A 19,005-nucleotide genomic window follows, 5' to 3' on the forward strand; every position below is an offset into this window, starting at 1 on the left:
TCTGGCTATCCTGGAACTCACTCTGTAGACCAGCCTGGCCTCAAACTCACAGATAAACTCACCTCTGCCTCCTGAGTTCTGGGATTAAAAGCATGTGCCACCACTGCCTGGCCTTTTTTTGGGGGGGAGGGGTTCTGTGCTCACTTTTTCATGTGGAGATTTTACGGGATACTGTGATTTTTTTTTTTTTTAATTTTTGTTCCCATCCTGATTTTCACAACTCCTTAATTCTTAACTCTTGACTTGACAGTTCATCATCCTAGAAACAAATCCCTTATCCCATTAAGACAAGCAGAGGCTCTACTTGAACTGTAAAGAATCCAGGGCCATTCTTTTAGACACATGAACAAGCTTATTCTCTACTGGCTTGTACAGCCAGCACTGTGTAAGACACATACATCTCCAAGGACCAGATTACACAAGTGTTCTCTCACGGGTTTTCAGGAACAGAAAAAAATATAAGACAAATTAATACAAAAAGTCAAACTGCTAAGAAGACAGGGTATTTCTGCTTTAGCAAACTACAAAGGATTAATTATTATTCATCAAGGATTCAATACAACAGAACCACATACCTAGCAGCCAACTTGGCAGACCTCCTGAATACCTACCAATAAGTACCAGCACCTTGTGATGTTAGCTCCATGCCATCCACTGAATTGTAGCTATCATCATCCATGATCTTGGAAAGACCAAAATCTGTAATTTTTATCTCTCCACATGCTGTACCATTTACTAAAAGGATATTACCTAAAAAGATAAAAACCTCCATGAATAAACAGACTTCTTCATTGAGAAAAGACACACAGGAAGGAACAAGTGAACTCTAGGTCTCTGGAATAAAGTAATCTAACTCTGGACACAGGGAGAAGCCACAGTGTCTGCAGACAACTTTTATTTTCTAAGAATTGCCTGTTTAATGTGCCAAAATCCACTCTGGGCACTGGAAATAAAAATGACTTGCCAAAGTAAAATATCACTTATACAGTTGGGTTAAAAAAAAAAAAAAGGTGGGAAAATGTCACATGACCTTTCGATGTGCTCTCTGTGCTAGCAGGCTTAGAGCAGCAATGTCGGTGGAGGCGGGGGTGGAGGACATACAAAGGAAACATGCCTGGGAGCCAAACATGGTGCCAGAGCGCCCCCTAGAGCTCCTACGGCAGGAAACTGTGGTGACTTCAGTGACAGAAAATGGTCACACAGCAGCCATCGTTTACACAAAATCACCTGGTTAGAATTGATTTTTTAGTCATGTCAACTGCATCAGAACAGAGCATGAACAACAGTGAGTGGCCAGCTTTTATATACAGCTACCAGTCAAAAACCCTGCCTAAAGGAGATGATGAGAACTAGGTTTTTTTTTTTTTTTTTTGGTTTTTTTTCGAGACAGGGTTTCTCTGTGTAGCTTTGCACCTTTCCTGGAGCTCACTTGGTAGCCCAGGCTGGCCTCGAACTCACAGAGATCTGCCTCCCGAGTGCTGGGATTAAAGGCGTGCGCCACCAGGCCCGGCGAGAACTAGGTTTTTTTAAAACAATATTTATTTATTTATTACATATATAGTGTTCTGCGTGTCTGCCTGCATGACAGAAGAGGGCACCAGATCTCATTACAGATGGTTGCGAGCCACCATGTGGTTGCTGGGAACTGAACTCAGGTCCTCTGGAAGAGCAGCCGGTGCTCTTAACCTCTGAGCCATCTCTCCAGCCCAGAACTAGGTTCTTAATACTCACATTCTGCTGCTTTAGAGCCATCTACATGAGGCATGCACACAGCAAAACCACCACCACAACAACAAAACACCAGCTGAAGACAGCAAAAAATAAGGGATTAAAAAGCTCCTTGCTTTTTCCTGATGACTACCAAGTTAAATGAAAATTCAAAAAGATGAAAACCTGCTGGGACTTAAGGAAATGAGGCACACATGTACAGATCAGAGAGACCTGAGACAAAGGAACTGCTTCATAGTGTGAGTAATGGGAAAAACAAAATGGAACTTGCCAAAACAGTTGTTTCTAAATGACATCATGAATTTTCCTGGTTCAGCACACAAAGGCATTGTTTCTCCAGAGAATTTAATCCAACCCACCCATCCAGCACTGGGTAGCCAGGACTCCTTTCTTCCCACACCCACCCAGGCATCCTTCTTGGCTCCTGTCAAATTCTTTGACTCAATAAACTTACAAGTCACTTAAAAGACTGAAATTCCATTAATAATGTCTCCTAAAACTTAGTCATACCTGGTTTGAGGTCATAGTGTATGATGGGAGGTTTTATTTCATTTAAGTACTTTAAAGCATTCACAATCTGCATAATAATGGATCGGGCCTCTTTTTCCGACATTAATTTGTGCTGTTTCAGGTAGAAGTCCAGATCATTTCCTTCACAGTATTCTAATACTGTACAAAACCTGAAGACACATAAACCGGCATTTAACAGTGGAGTAAGGAGCAGATTACAGCTGTCTAAACCATTCCCAGCAAAGACTCGGGTATTACACGTCTCACTCCTAAACGCTCCTCTCTCTATTCATCATCAGCTGCCAGAGGGCTCCCAGGAAGAGAAGCGCTTGCTCTCTTGGAGACAGCCTCTCTAATCACCACACTGGCATCAACCGTGCCAGATTTCACTGTGGCCCATCTCGTCTAAGAGCACTGACAAGAACTAGATTTGAGCTAGCCATCCACTTATAATAGCACTGACAAGAACTAGATTTGAGCTGCACACCCACCCTGTACTCATCACTGAGCAGTGGCCAATCACACAACTGTCCTTACAAGTGTTTTATATGACCCTGAGTGCCCAGGTCTCAAGACTGGATGTATACTCTATCTGGCACAAGACTACACAAAGTGTTGCTGTATGGTACAGGCCTTTTCCTGTCAGTTATGCCGCTATATCACACGTACCTCCATTTCAAATTATCTACCACTGTCAGCCGGCACCACAGGCAATGACTCTTATCTTCCAAAGTGTTCCAACTGATGCGTTATTTAAATATGCCAGAGACGAATCCTTTTCGAATCATTCCAGGTTTACTAGTCAGGACTTAACCAGGAATAAAAACCACTTGACCACTGAAGCTAAAGGGCTTTAACTCACAGACGGAAGATTTAGGACAAACTGTCCAGTAAGACACCCTAGCTTACTGTTGGCCCCCTAAAGCCACAGGGTCATAGGAAGATGGTGCCACGAGAACACAGGTCACAAGGAAACCACAACTGTGTGCTTACCCATCGGTTGAACCGAGCTGAACGCCCACTACCAAAGCTTACTAGAGCTGACCCCTCATGCTGCGGAAGGAAGGGAGCGGTGGGCAGCTCCAGGCTGAACTTGCAGCAGCAAGACTGCACCTGACTACAGACACACACTTGTAGACTCTCAGAACTGAACAGTAATCCATGCTTTTAGGGAGACTACTGTAGGGCACGGCATCTGATGCCTCAGGGCTCTGAGCGCGGATCTGAAATATTCCTTCCCTAATTTGAGAGGCTGAAATCTGAGTCAGATTCTTATTGTAATCAGTGGACTGATTCTTTGGCCCACAAGCAAGCTGGAAATAAATAAACCTTTATATATCCTAGTGACTCTCAGAAGATGTTCTAAACAACAGTGTGACTTGTTTGTGCTAAAAAGAACAACAGGAAAAACAAGAGTAGTATGGAAATACCATCACGGTGGAACGTGTATACAATTTAAACCAGAAGAGAATTCAAGTCATTCTTTTTATTTTCAAAGTAGTTGTAGTACTTATATTTTAGAGGAGAGTCTCTCTAGTATTCAAGGAGTCACTGAAAGCAAATAATAACCACAGCCTGTGGAGACTTGACCAGGGCTCTCACCCTTGGTATTTAAGAACACTACTTTTTTGAGCCCTACTCCTGACACACACAGGGGTATACTTGATCCAAAGGCTCCCTAGTGAAAGAGCATGTAGGAGAAGGGACGTCATGTTTCCATAGAGAACATGGAATTCTTAGATGTATCTACACGTGGGCTAGTTGTCTGAGAGCTGCTGGGTGAACAGACCCAAACTCCTGGACACTCACTGCCTTGGGAGACCGAGGGAATACCAGACCTAAGGCTTCTTACGTTCTCCTGACTCAGGCCTGACTGCAGCAAAGTGAGTGTCCAGATGCTGAAATACCCGTCAGCCCTGAATAAACCCAAAGGCTCTGCAGCTCACTGAACTGTATGTTGTTACATACAGGATTAGCAAGAGCACTCTCTCGCAAGTCATTTCATTTTTCTGATATTCAAAAATCGGTCTACACATCAAGAAAGCTGACCCCTAAGACCCCTCCCAATTCTAAAATCTAAATCCCAATTCTAAAATGCCCATGAACCTGCATTCCAACCTGCAGCCCTGGGCTAGCTTTACAAGTATCATAGCTTTACATGTATGACGTCAATCCTCCTGTTCTAGGGTATCAAGACACTGCTGCTCATGAGGTTCATTAGTCTCTACAGTGGGGCAGAGCTCTCTTCAATAGCTGACACTTGCTCACTCGCTAGCGGCATGTCAGTATCAACCGAACCAATTCCTAAGGACTGGCTGCTATACTTTCTGGAGTTTGTTGTCAGCTGGTTAGCTAACTATTTGTAAGACTATAAGCAAAGTGTGATAAATCCACACAGCAGAATGTGATCTGGCTATAAGAAGGGATGAACTATCAACACACAAATACAATAAGCCAGTCACAAAGACTCCATGATTCCACTATTAAAACTATCCAGAACAGGACATCTAAAGGGGACAGCAAGTAGTACCTGTTTAAACAGAGGAAATGTAAAATGGAGAAGTGACAGTAAAAAGGGTTAGCTTTCTTCTGAGAATGAAAATGTCCTAAAACAATCTTGGATAATGGCTCTGTATATCTACGACACACATGAAAACCCACTCAATTATGTACTTTACATGGGTGAATCACATAGTATATAAATTAGAATAAACTTGTCTTTTTTTAAGCTGATACCTTAAAATTGGATATAATAGAAGTACTTATGCCACAGATATTGGCCATCAACCTCTCTCTCTCCCCCTGTCAAGCTAGTTGTAAAATGTTTAGTAGCATACAATGGCCCTTGTCCTTTAGCCAAAAGATGTCTGGCTGACACAAATCTGAATTATGTATGATTATGCGCCTGTAAATTAATAAACTTAGTTCACTTAGAGAGCATTTCACAGGCCCAGATTTAAGCTCTATTCCCTGAGTACTCAATAAATCAAGAAAATAAGGTAAGGAAAAATGGCGTAGGACTTACGAGTCAGTGTCCAGTGAAAAGTAATCATATAGCTTCACTATTCTGGGATGATCCAGTTCTTTGTGAATCCGGTATTCCCTACACGCATGCCTGTAAACAGAATGGAAATGTAACAAAAGAGCACTTGGCTTGCTTTTTAGAACTCACCCTAATTCCTCTACCATTTCCCATTTCCACATGTTCATTTGTTTGTTCCATTTAGATCCATCTGGTCATCTCATCTAATTACTCTTTCTGCATTCTATTTTCTCTAATGTTTTCTATCTAGCCACTGAGAAAATAGCAGGTGCTCAAATATTTCTTAAATGAATGGATGCCAATCTTTTTCAAGACCCTTCTGTGCCAACCACACCTCTTTTATGTTAATTCCCAAATATTAAAAATTACAGTCTTTTCCTCTCTTCTAAAACGATGCTTCCAGGGTCTAGGGAGATTGCTTACTGGCTGTGCTTGCCTGCTGTACCAGCATGAGGACCTGAGTGTGGGTTCCAGTACCACACAAATGCTGCAGGCATGGCGGTGGTCCATCTGCACACCAGCCTCAGAAGACGGATACACAAAATCCTAGAGCAAGCTGGCAAGAACACTAGCAGATCACAAGTTCTGGGTTTGACTGAAACCCTAGCTCATAAAATAAGGTGATGATGGAGGATGATTACTGATATCTACTTTGGGCTTCCGAATGTACACAGTCATATGCACACCAACCATGTGCACAGGCATGCATGCAAAGAAAAACAAAACAAGGTACTTCCTACCTGCATGTTGATAACCTGGGGTCAAAGTAAATTTGTAAACTACTTGAATTAATGAGTTAAATGATAAATCAACTAGCAGTTATTTTATTTTTGTTTTTAAATTTCACTACTTAAAAATGCACTTGTATTGGATACGTACAGACTTTTCAGTATTTACGTTTAAGTGTAGAATGTCATTTTACCTATGTTATTTGAAGACTCTGCTATCTGTGGAGGTCCTAGAACATATCCTCTGAGCATACTCATTGATGACCATATTAGTATTTTTGATATTTGGTTTTCTGAGACAAGGTTTCATTATGTAGCCTTTGCTGGCCTGGAACTCACTATATAAGCCAGACTGGCCTCAACTTGTGGCAATCCTCCTGCCTCTGTCTCTTAAGTGCTGCAATTATAAACATGTACCACCACAAATGGCTTCACTTAAAACAACACCAAAAACTTTTTTAGGCTACTACATGCTCTGTAGGTAAAGGTTATTCCCGCCAAATCTGTCAATCTGAGTTCACTCCCTGAGACCCACAGGGTAGAAGGAGAAAACTGACTTCCATAAGATGTCCTTCGACCTCAGAGTACTGTGGCACATCCCCTTCCAAAATAAATAAATGTAATTAAAGAAGTTTTAAAAAAGTACCTTTCTAGTTTAAAATAATAAAACTATGAACAAACTGTACGATATATAATATGTGAGATACATATCAGCCACATAATAAATTTTGAAAGAAGAGAGGTCAGGGGGGAGATGGTTTAGTCAACAAATTACTTGCCTCGCAAGTAACAAGGACCCAAGCTTAAAAAAGTTGGGTGTGGTGGCACATAACTGTGACCCCAGTGCTGGAGAAACAGAGGCAGGTGGGTCCCTGGGGTTCTCTGGCCAAGCAGCCTAGTCTACTTGTGAGTTCGAGGTCAAACAGAGACCCTGTCTTAAAAACTAAGGTGACAGATAGCTCCTGGGGAACACAGAGGCTGTCCTCCAGTCTTGACGTGCAGGCTCACACACATGCACATCCATCTATACACACAAGAGCACCTGCACACAAGTAAGAGGCCTGCATGCATGCACAGACAAAGAGACCACAGAAAGAGTACCTGTGCGTGTGCTCACATTCACACGCACACAAGTATGGTTATAGCATGTATTTACCAAAAGGTTTTAAAAGTGGTTCTTATTTACAGACAGTAACTAGAAACTAAGTAATTTAGTACCATTTGAGATGTTTTGTTTAAGGCAGAAGTCAGAAAAGAGAAATTTTCTATAGAATGAAAAAAAAACAAACAAACAAACCACAAGCGAAAACAAAATAGTGATGGTTTCTGAAGGTGGTATGGTCCAATATCAAAAAGCACACATTAAACACTTAAAAAAATTAAATTAAAATTTAAAAACTGGGGAAGTGAGGGAGAGAGCAGAAGCCTCCAAGTAACTACAACAGGTTTTTCCCTAATGGACACTTTGGGTTTAATTTCAAGATGCTCCTTTTGGCTCCAATGCCGCTTCTAATGCTTCATTTCTTCGTTATGTCTTCCCATATAGAAGTGACAGGCACACACCAAGGCAAAGGAATAACACTATGTGAGGAACTGAGAACCTTGCTCCCTGAACTCTGGCTTCCTAATCATGAGCGGTAAGTATAGAGATGCATTGCTGTGGGCACTGAGCACACACAGCCTTGGCTCAAACCCCCATTTCACCAAAATAGCTCTACTTAGGATTCAATGCAATAGTATCTTTGGTAAAATAAAATGTTTATTAAAAAATAAAAAAACAAGCCGGGTAGTGGTGGCACATGCCTTTAATCCCAGCACTCGGGAGGTAGAGGTAGGTGGATCTCTGTGAGTTCGAGGCTAGCCTGGGCTACAGAGCAAAATCCAGGACAGGTGCCGAAACCACACGGAGAAACCCTGTCTCGAAAAAACCAAAAAATAAAGTAATAAATAAATTTAAAAAAAAAAAAAAAACACCTCACAAATCTATGAACTAAAGAGATCACTGTTCAAATCATTTCTGGTTGAGCATACTTTTAAATGATAATTATGTGCCCCTTTGAGTACCTTTTCCACTTAGTACATTTCAAAGCATTAACCAGTTTCTTCATAAATGTACAGAAAACAAGGGAAATGAATGGCAGAGAAAGTTAAGAAAGGAAGAAAAGTGACATTCAAAGTATTCATCATCTAAGCCAAGTGTGGTAGTGAAGCGCGTAATAGCAGCACACAGGAGGATGAGGCAGGATGGCATGAGTTCAAGGTCATCTGGGCTACAGAATGAGATCCTGTGTCCAACAAATAACCCTGAGTCCTCACCAGCTACAGCAGCACCTAGAACAGCAACCCTAACACAGAGCCTGCCAAGCTCCCAGGATCTTGCTTGCCCTTCAGCAAGGCACGACTGCCCTGTGTCCTTTACACTCAACATTCCATTTAGCATCCAACTGATTAAAGGGCTATAAGTAAGAAACCAGGAAAATTAATACACTAAAGTGTATCTTTTGTCTTTTTTTTTAAAGATTTATTTATTATGTATACAGTGTTCTGCCTGCATGCCAGAAGAGGGCACTAGACCTCACTATAGATGGCTGTGAGCCACCATGTACTTGCTAGGAATTGAACTCAGGACCTCTGGAAGAGCAGCCAGTGCGCTTAACCTCTAACTAAGCCTTCTCTCCAGCCCCCTTGTATTTTTTTTCCCCCACTAACAAGAGTTTTATTAAGATAAGGTAAAGAGACAGAGGTGCTCAGGCTTGTGGAAAAGACACGTGAGTAAAGATCCCCCTTGTATTCTTATAGAACAATGTAAACTTAGATTTCTGGAATGCTTGCTTTTATTGCTTTTATATTACAAAGTTTGAAAAGTATTATGTATATAAGAGCATTTGAATTCAGGTATAAATTAGTTTTACAGATTAATATGTAATTTTTCCTATTGTATAATTTTTATTATGTGTTGGAATATTAAAGAAAACTAGCAGGGAAGAAGAAGAAATGATTCAGTGGGTAAAGTATTTGCTGTGCAGACTCAAGGACCCAGGTTGGAATCCCTAGTACCCATGTAACCAAGTCAGACACAGTGTTGCTGGAGCCTCAGTGCTAGGGTGGAGAGACAAGCAGCAGACCCTGGGGGCTTGCTGGCCAGCCAGCCCTCCAAAATGGCAAACTCCAGATACAGTGAGATACTCTGTCTCAAAAAAAAAAAAAAAAAAAAAAAAAAAGAGATTGGAAGTGGTGAAATGCTCAACAGTAAAAGCACTTGCTACCTAGTAATCTTGAATTCTGTCTGGAGCCTCCACGGTTGGGGAGAAATGGTCCCCAAGGCCTGTTTTCTAACCTTTCACACGCATGTCATGTTAATGTATGCACATAAACCCACACAATCATAATTTTAAAAATTTTCTGGATTAAAAAAACCCCTAAGGTGGACAGTGACTGAGAAGGCACTCACTTGATGTCAACTGCTAGCCTCCACATGAATGTGCACATGAACCTGTACACACCACACCACCACCACACCACCACCACCACCACCACCACCACCACCCCAGCTCTACCTCATCCACTCCTTACACAAACTAAAGAAATCTAGTAATCTGTCACGTTCATACCGCAAGGGTAATAGAACAAGTCTACATTTTGTTTACAGAAAAAGGAAAGGAATTGGGTGTGACGGTACAGACTTATAATCTACTTGGAAGATGGGTGCAGGAAGCTGTAGGTCATCCTCCTTAGCTACATATCTAGTAAAAGGCCAGCCTGGGCTACATAAGACCCTGTCTCAATCATCCTCCCCCAACTCCAAAAAGGAAGACAGGAATATATCTCAAAATTCAACAAAATAAGGTTTTATCTTCTTCGAGGTTCTTCTGAGCCAAATAAATGATCTTACTCCAAACAAAAGTGGAAAATATCTCCCCAATGGAAAAACAATTTTAAAAGCCCTTACATAGCAAGGCAATGTTACCAACACTGTAGTGTATTTCCTCTTCAATGTTAACCTAATGCTAAATTATCAGAGCATTCTTCAGAATCTATTATGTACTTGATCTATGTCAAGTTCAGAGACGTTAATGACAATTCACTATTTTTTAAAAAATTAGATTTACTTATTGAACTGGAATTACAGACGATTGTGAGCCACCATGTGGTTGCTAGGGACTGAACCCGGGTCCTCTGCAAGAGCAACAAGTGCTCTTAACTGATGAGCCATCCCTCTAGCCCTAACTTACCATTATTTATAGCATAAGGTTCAAAGCAGGATTTCCTATCACTTAGTAAAATCAAAGGTGAAGTGTTGAAGAGTTCTCCCAAGCAACTGCAGGTCATAAGAACACCCCTTCCTCAGGATGTCAACTGAGAAATGGCCCCTGACAGAGGGCTGCACAGCCACTCTCTGGTGCCATTGTTCCCCAAGGAGGAAACAGTGAAAGGACCAAGCACAGCCCTAGTTTAAGAGCAAAGTGTAGACAAAGGAGGCAGTGTCTGTTTTGTTGGTCTATCTCTTGCCCGCCCCCAATTCATTTTTATTTATATGTATGAATGAAAGTCTGTGCATGGCATTGGGGTGGCACCGTGTGTGCGTGTGTGTGTGTGTGTGTGTGTGTGTGTGTGTGTGTGTGTGTGTGTGTGTGTGTGTGTGCATGTTAGAGGCCAGAACAAAGTATTAGATGCCCTGGAACTGGAATTATAGTTGGTTGTAAGCCACCCAATGTGGTGCTGGGAACTGAACTCAGGATCTCTGCAAGAGCAAGCGCTCGTAACCAGAGCCATCTCTCTAGCCCCTCACTTATTCTAACTCCAGTGGAGAGATGAGAGAAAGACAATCAATTGGCCAGGCATGGTAGCACATGTCTGTAATCCTATCTCTTAGAGGCATAGAGGCAGGAGAATTGCTTTAAGTTTGAGGCCAGCTTAGTCTATGTCATGAGACCCTGTCTCAAAGAAGTAAAACTGAAACAGAAAACCTCAATTTATGACCATCAGGGCTCAAACTGCTTGCCAAGTATGTCAAGGAGGGACCAGGACCTAGCTTTGATCCATTTCAGAAGGCCAGATGAGCTAGATAACCTTCCAAAGTCACTCTGGTATCCAATATTACAATTCTCTTAAGGTCAGTCTAAAAGCTAGATCTGGAGTCTATGACTTGGCAAAATACATACAATTCCCAGCACAGAAACTATGTTCTCAAGGTTGACCATACTTGGTCCCTAGAATCAACTATTTTACAGTGGTCAATACACAGGTAAGCTGAAGAACAGGCTCCAAGGATATCTATAGGGTACCTACAGAGGTGCATGTCCTGGTTTAACAGCCTTGACCATCCCTACAAGTCTCAATATAACAAGGACAATTTTCATTAATAACTGATCAGAACATGTGGTTTTCCTTTTCTGAAGGGTTCCTGGCATTCACTACTGCATGCCATTCATCCCCGATGTCAAGTGACTGGAATGCACTTTTAATAATGTATCTGACTCCTCAGGAACATCTGGCCTGCAGCTGCTTGTCACATGAGCTGTGCACACAGGGAGTTGTGCACAAGGCATATATCAAAGCCTGCTTTCCTCACGGGCCGCTGAGCTCTGCTACCAATCAGTGTGGAACAGACAGACTTTGAGGTCCCTGCTGTACAACAGGTCTAAGGCAATAGTTGTCCCAGGCCAGGCATGAAGAACTGTTTGTTGAGGAAATATATGATTTTCCTTTTAAGACTTAGAAGTTAACTAAAAGGTTTCTTCAATCCCTATTTTTTTTTCTCCTCCAAAGTCTTATGAGGAAAAAAGAGCAGAACCCCAAGGCTGTCTCCAGAACAGGAAGCATTTGTTACTGTCAAAGGGGCTTGTCTCCTCCTTTCAGGGACAGAACCTGTCCATTCAATACTTGTATCTACCTCAAGGAGACAAAACTGCTCAGTGGGAAACCTAATAGCAAATTAAGTCTGGAGCTTCCAATGCAAATGAGCCATGAACTCCAGTGTTTGGAAGCTCAGGAGGGAATATGGCAAAACCTGACATTAGTGGAACAAAGATATCCACAGCTGCATATGTAGTAACTATTTAATCTGAGGAAACCACCCCCTTAGCCCCTCAGTCCCAAAGGCAAAGGAGGACTACCACTTTACTGGCATTCTTGAGAGGCAGCCACAGAAAGTGAAGCACTAAAACCACAGAATTTTGAGATGGGCAAACAGACAGGTGAGGGAAAGAAAGAACAAAGTACTGAGAGGCTGAAGTCAAGCATGAGCCACTGAGGCACACCAGGACTCCATCCTTTTAGCTTTCCAGACCACCAGGCATTCTCATGAATTTCTACAGACAAACAATGGTTTCTGGTACCTTCCTTGTTTACTGTAGCTTTGTTTAGAGACAACAGAAGGGGGGGTTAGAAGTACGGCCTTCAGATTGAGGGATGGCTGCATTTAAATTTAGAATTAATCTAATGGGTAAGATATGGAGTGTATTTCCCTTGCAGGAACAGTTAGGAAGATGAAAGAAAAGCAACAAGAACTCATCCAAAGCTCTTCCACGACGCACGAACCATAGCTCCCATCAATGAGTGTGGAAAAAATCAAGCACTTCAGCATCACTTACTTGTGGTAATTCTCCTTTTTCTCATCTCTCCAGTTTTTATTTAACTGGTGAATTTTCACAGCTACGTATCTTTGCTCTGTTAGATCAAATGCCTATTAAAAAAAGGAATAAATTATATTTTACATAAACACCCACAAGAATTACGGAGAACTGACTTGCAGCTTCTATTTAACAGATCAGCACAAAGCACACCATTCAATGAAAGCGGCAGCAGATGACACCCGCCATACTTGCTCCAGTGTTGCAACCTTCTCCCTGAAACTTGTGATTAGATAATTCAGAAGTCTCCAGACACACTGGCACCGTGAGATTCAGAAGACAAACTCAAGCGAACACCACAGGCAGAAAGCCAACCCATGCCCTCACGCTTCCTCCCAACAATGCTTGCTCTGGACGTCATCCCTCCTCATCTAGGACCTTTCTCCCGAGATTCTCTCTCACCCTCAGCCTGAGGAGCTCATGTGTCAACACTGCCTCTCTACTTTTGAAATCCTGGGATACACACTGATTGCTTCCCACAGAAAACAACCCAGCTGGATATGGTCATTGGTCTGACCATTCACAAAGTATCCCATAACTCAGTATGTTGTGTTTACTAAAAAATAGAAACAAAAACAAAACAAAACAAAAACAAAACTCTCAACCTTCCATTTGGTGCCACATCTCTGTACTGAGTACAAGCAAAGTCTTAATGCCAACAGTGGCTTTCCTGAAGAGCAGCAGTGCGGCAGGCTCAGCACTGGGCAAGCAATGCTTCTCTACCAGTTCCCACAAATGCACACACAGGCACGGGTGCACAGCATGCCCCAGGAACAGAGGTGATCACTGTTCCACCATCTCCCCAGTGCCTCTCTAGAAAGCCATGTCCAAACCAGGGGACTATTTATGAAACAAGGGACTTGTCACCCAGGCTAAAGAGAAATGAGTATATAGTGGAAAAACCTGCTTCACAGAAATGAAACAAATACACTTTTCTCATGCTTTACAGAATATATACCACTATGGCTTTACTCTAAAAACCATTTCAAGATGTAAAAAACTAGGTTATATTGCACCTAGTCTGTGAGAGCACTAACACTTACCAAAGCCAACAAAAAGGGCAGAAAAATCTGAACAGAACTTATCTGTGGGAGGAAGTGTTTATGAAAGGAGAGGTTAGCACGGCCCTTGACAAGGATTGAAAAGCCTCAGGCCGGCTAAAATCTTTTTAGATTATGGATTAGAATATAGAAAAATGTCTGCCGTAAATCAAACAGTGAAGGGGAAGATGTATAGGAATCTCACTTACACAACTTAAGTAAAACATAGCTCTCTGAACAGATGAAAAATAAATAAATAAATGTTTTGCCTGCATGTAAATAATAATAATAATAATAATAATGTTCTTACTATGTAAAAATAAATTAATTTTTTTAAAAAAGAGAGATGGCTCAGCCATTAAAGGCTAGGCTCACAACCAAAAAAAAAAAAAAAAGAAAAGAAAAGAAAAGTCAAGCCTCAGGCCTTATTAACAGGCATTGGTCAAGGCACTGCAGTCCACTTTGTCATAGCTAACTACTGTTTTTAAATGTTTGCTTAAAAAAAAAAAGGAAAGGAAGGAAGGAAGGGAGGGGAGGAAGGAAGGGAGGGAGGGAGGGAGGGAAGAAGGAAGGGAGGGAGGGAGGGAGGGAGGGAGGGAAGGAAGGAAGGAAGGAAGGAAGGAAGGAAGGAAGTCAAAGGTTTTTTTACAAAATGGTTACTACACAGGTGATCGTAGTAAGCTGGTACATAAAACCTTCAATAAGCTAACAAAGCCCTCCCTGCTCACAATTCTTTCTAAAGAGCCAGGATAACTGTGTCATCAAAGCTCACCCCTGTTACTTGCAAACAAAAGGTGAGCATGAGCCTGTCAGTCAGACTGACCAGCACAGACTTTCAAAGCAGGACTAAGTGTGAATAACCTACTGCGGATCAGCTCGGCACTGCCCTAAAGGTATAGCCATGGTACACGGTGCAAACAGGTCCACAACACTTGTGAATGAACTTAATGCCATTGGTGCAGACACTTACAAATGACCGAAGCAGCCACATGTGGTACTATACTTGGAAGGCTGAGGCAAGAGAACTGCCAAGAGTTGGGGACACCCTGAATTCCACTGTGATTTTAGAGCCAGTCTGGGCTAAAGTGTGAAAATGTCCAGGGAGGCTATATAACAGGGGGGACCCTAGGATGACTGTGGCTTATAATAAGTTTTGGTTTTATTCAATTACTGGGCAAGCCTCAATGAAACATTTCACTATTAGGATCAGAATTTATACTGTATCAAGCTGATAACAGAAAAAAAAAATAAAAATGAAAAAGAAAGAAAATGTCTTAAAAACAAGATAAGACATTTATTGGAAGCAATTTTCCTAAAGATCTTAGTCCATAAAGCTTTGAATTTAAAACTACAGATAAAAATGCAGTTCTTAATATTGAAAATGTCTACAAATTGGTATTACCCTTCGTACCCAGTTGATTCTACTTACCTTGTAAACTTCACTGAAACCTCCTCTACCCAAAAGATGTAATAACAAATATCTGTCATTTAGCGTTGGATGATCCTTAAATCTGTGGAAACGGAATATGTAACATCCTGAGGTCAAAGACTATAGTCTTCCATATTCCAACATTGTTATAATATCTCCAACAATAAATGATTTGTTATAAAGCCACTGCTCAGAATTTGACAACTGATACCAATATTATGAACTATGAGCACAAAGTACCCAGCTCAAAGAAACAATGCAATTATAATAAACAGTAACAGCTATTGAAGCCTGATACTGGTTCTAGTCTCAGTAGCCACATCTAAACTTGGGGCCGTTTTTGATCTCCTTCCTTTTTCTCAGCAATTTAAAACTGCATAAAGTTCCAAAGTATTTTTATATTGCCTTAAAAATAAAGTATTTCATGTATTTTATGTGAATTTACCACCCCACCCCCATTTTGAGACAGGGTCTTACTATGTAGCCCTGGCTGGCCTGGAACTCACTATGTAGACCAAGCCGACTTTGAACTCACAGAGATCCACTTGCCTCTAGCTCCCAAATGCTGGGACTAAAGTTGTGTACCACCATACCCAGCTAATTGAGTTTTTGGGGACAGGGCATACTCTGGCCTAGAACTCCCAATCCTCCTGCCTTAGCCTGCTGAGCACTGGGGTAATAGGTATGCACCATCACGGCCCGCCTTTATTGGTTTCGAGACAGGGTCTTATTATATTCTGGCTTTAGCTTCCCAAGTGCTTGAAATACATATAGATGTGTTCCAAGCAACCCAACTCATTTTTCCCTCTTTAGATAAGTCCATTATGGTAAATCTAAGTCTAGGACACAGTGTATTCCCAAAAGAGACTCTTCCAGTAGTGTATGCACTATGATCCCAGCGCTCTGGAGGCAGAGGGAAAATGAGAGAAAGCTCAAGGCCAGCGAGGGCTATACAGTGAGACCCTATCTCAAAACCAGAAGTAGAAAGATAACTAGGGAGATCGCTTGGCAGTAGACTGCAGGCCTAGTTTGCATGAGGCCTTACACTTCAACCCCAGTACTTCAAAAAAAAAAAAAAAGAATATCTTAAACAGTCTTCCCATTAATCCTGAAATGCCTTTATTTTGAATTTAAGAAAGCAGTGTACCTATGGGGGAGAGATAATAGTATTACATGGAAGTTTAAATTAACTAGATCTATATTTGACTCTTCATTTGGGCTTCTGGTCAAATTAACTTCATTTCTCTAACTTGTTTCCTGATTGATGTATGCAAGATTATGGGGTTGTTATGAGGATTAATTGTGAGATCAAAGGGCACTTAGACTCCTTCCTGATACATAAAGGTCACAGGAAATGCTAAGCGCTGGTACCTTCCACTTGACAGAATAATGGTCATGGTTCACACGGTCAAACAAAAATCCTCAAGCTATAGCTACATGAAAAAAAAAATATTACAGCCTCCGCAACACACGAGGAAAGAACTAATCAGTGACAAAGCCATTTCCCACGTGTAAGCTACTTTCCCTGATTTTAGTCACATAAACAAAGGTGACCGTGACTCTAATTAATGTGGTAAATAGAAGAGTCTGACTAGTTTTACTTACTCAGAAAATGGACGTGATCTCACCTTTCTACAGCACCACTGTGGCCAACGCTTCCGCTTCTCAAGGCCCCACCGCTATGTCTATAAGCCATACCCCACCCACCCTGACAGCTGCCACGCTGTACTGTGTGAACTCTACGCATGTAAAATGCTGTACAGATACAGATATAAACTTACTTTTTAATACAAAGATTATAATTTTGTTCATAAAATTTATATTCTAAAAAGGAACTAAATATACTTTAGATTCATTTGGCAAATTTTAAGTAAAAACGTTGTTCTAGACCATATGTCATAAAATAAATATTCAGCAACCTCCAGCCCATTATACCCCAAGTTGCTTACTGTGAATTATCTTCATTATGTATCCTTTTTAATTCCCTGATATGTAGATTTCTAACCCTTTCTAGCCTTTCCAGCTCTGCCTGGATTTCTGCTTCTTCCTGAAAAGGGGGGGAAAAAAAGCTCAGAATCCAGCGAACTTTACCTTTTCATTTAAAAATAATTACATCTATTTGACTTGTAAAAACAAACAGAAGACATTCTACACTGGAAAGGTTAGTCAATCTGCTACTCCATCACCCACTCCTCGGATGTGACCTCTGGTAAGTCTCCAGGAACGCTTTATGCATGTACATACAGGCTTTGCAAAAACCTCTCAAGAGTCTGGTTTGTCGTTGGATTCTCTACTTTTGGTATAGATTATACTTGATACCTTAAATTCCACTAATTTAAATTTAACATCTAAGAACTCTCTGTGTGTGAGTGATATACGAAAACTAATGCCAACACAAGTAACAATTTATTAGACTTTAATTGACCACCAGCATCATAAATAGCATCCACCAATTATGTATGGGCTGCTGAAATTTTTAAGTTTTTGTTTTTTATGTATGTGTATGTATCTCTCTCTATGTGCACGCCATGTGTGTAGGTGACAGCAGGGAACAGAAGAGGACATCAGATCTTTGGAACTGAAGTTACAGGCAGTTTTGAGCAGCCAGACATGCTGGGAACCAAACTCAGGTCCTCTAAAAGAGCAGTAAGTGCCCTTAAACTCTCTTAACAGCTAAGCCATTTCTCCAGCACCTGGGCTGCTCAACATAAGAGCTTAAAAAAAAAAAATTTACATTCTACAATTATATTTTTGGGCTAGAGATGTTGAGTCTATGGTAAAGCACTTGTCTAGCATCCTTAAAACCTTGGGTTCATATTCTCTCTCTCTCTCTCTCTCTCTCTCTCTCTCTCTCTCTCTCTCTCTCTCTCACACACACACACACACACACACACACACACACACACACACACACACACACACACAGAGGCACCTCAACCCAACAACAAAAAAATCACCTCATATCACACATACATGAAAATGATAAGCAAGGTACACTGCCACATTCCTGTAATCCTAGTATTTAGGAAGCTGAGACAGGAGGATCCTGAGTTCATGGCCAGCCTGGGCTATGTAACAAGACTGTCTCAAAAAAAGCAAAAAGGGACACCATATCTCTGACCCTCAATAAAAAGATCTCAGTGAATATCACCAACAAATTCTTTTAGGTGTTAGAATATGGATGGTACAATATATTCCCGTTAGTTATTTTAGGCAAGAAATAAGAGCTACTAATGTTATTCAAATTAACACAGGAGTCCTACCATCAATCTCAGACATATTAATTCTGTGTATTTCATTTCTGCTTTAAGGACAATCACGTGGGTAGCTCTATGAATTGACATATTTTCTACAGATAGGTCACTGGGGTAAAACATACTCTCACTTAGTGGCTTGCACTGATTTAAAAATAAAAATACTACAAGGTATGAAAGTAAGAACAGCAATGCAGAATTCCTACAGCATACAAAGCTTTGATTGTATTTGTCCAAATCATTTCTGTATCCTATATAAAGTGGAAATTACATCTCTTGAAAAACATTTTCCCATTATACTTACTTTCTTAAGATGACCTAATCTGAGTTTGAAGATTTCCTCTTGTTCATGGTATTCTGCTAAGGTTAACCTGAAGAACAATGGTAGCCATGTCAGTAAATTATATGAGGTAATAACATGCTTATTTGAACAGAAATACTCATAGTATGCTACTAGGGCATATGTGGGTTTCATGTTTATATGACATTAAAAGTCAGTTATTCTGAAGTCCTTAGATCAAAAGGAAACTAGTAACTTCAGATGAGATGTAAAGAAGACTCAAGACCCCTAAGTTTAATTTGAAGAAAGAAAAAAGAAAAACATGTGAGCCATATTTTTACATTATTTATGAACTATTTAG

The 19,005-nt window shown here is 40.9% G+C and overlaps 1 protein-coding gene and 1 pseudogene across 8 annotated transcripts in view; one reads left to right on the top strand and one right to left on the bottom strand.

The window, feature by feature from the left end:
* Tlk2 (tousled like kinase 2) overlaps positions 1 to 19,005 on the bottom strand; it is a 114,035-nt gene that overhangs the window by 12,159 nt on the left and 82,871 nt on the right. For all 8 annotated transcript variants that reach the window (XM_028865141.2, XM_028865144.2, XM_028865140.2 and 5 more), the window contains 7 exons: positions 18,669 to 18,735; positions 17,060 to 17,157; positions 15,111 to 15,192; positions 12,603 to 12,694; positions 5,264 to 5,353; positions 2,239 to 2,408; positions 612 to 750 (listed from right to left, as the gene is read on the bottom strand). In XM_028865141.2, the coding sequence (XP_028720974.1) occupies positions 612 to 750; positions 2,239 to 2,408; positions 5,264 to 5,353; positions 12,603 to 12,694; positions 15,111 to 15,192; positions 17,060 to 17,157; positions 18,669 to 18,735 (738 nt within the window). The remainder of the gene's footprint in view (positions 1 to 611; positions 751 to 2,238; positions 2,409 to 5,263; positions 5,354 to 12,602; positions 12,695 to 15,110; positions 15,193 to 17,059; positions 17,158 to 18,668; positions 18,736 to 19,005) is intronic.
* On the top strand, positions 13,739 to 13,811 carry LOC114690510 (annotated as a pseudogene).

This window comes from Peromyscus leucopus, chromosome 8b, assembly GCF_004664715.2.
Source record: "Peromyscus leucopus breed LL Stock chromosome 8b, UCI_PerLeu_2.1, whole genome shotgun sequence".
Taxonomy (NCBI): domain Eukaryota; kingdom Metazoa; phylum Chordata; class Mammalia; order Rodentia; family Cricetidae; genus Peromyscus; species Peromyscus leucopus.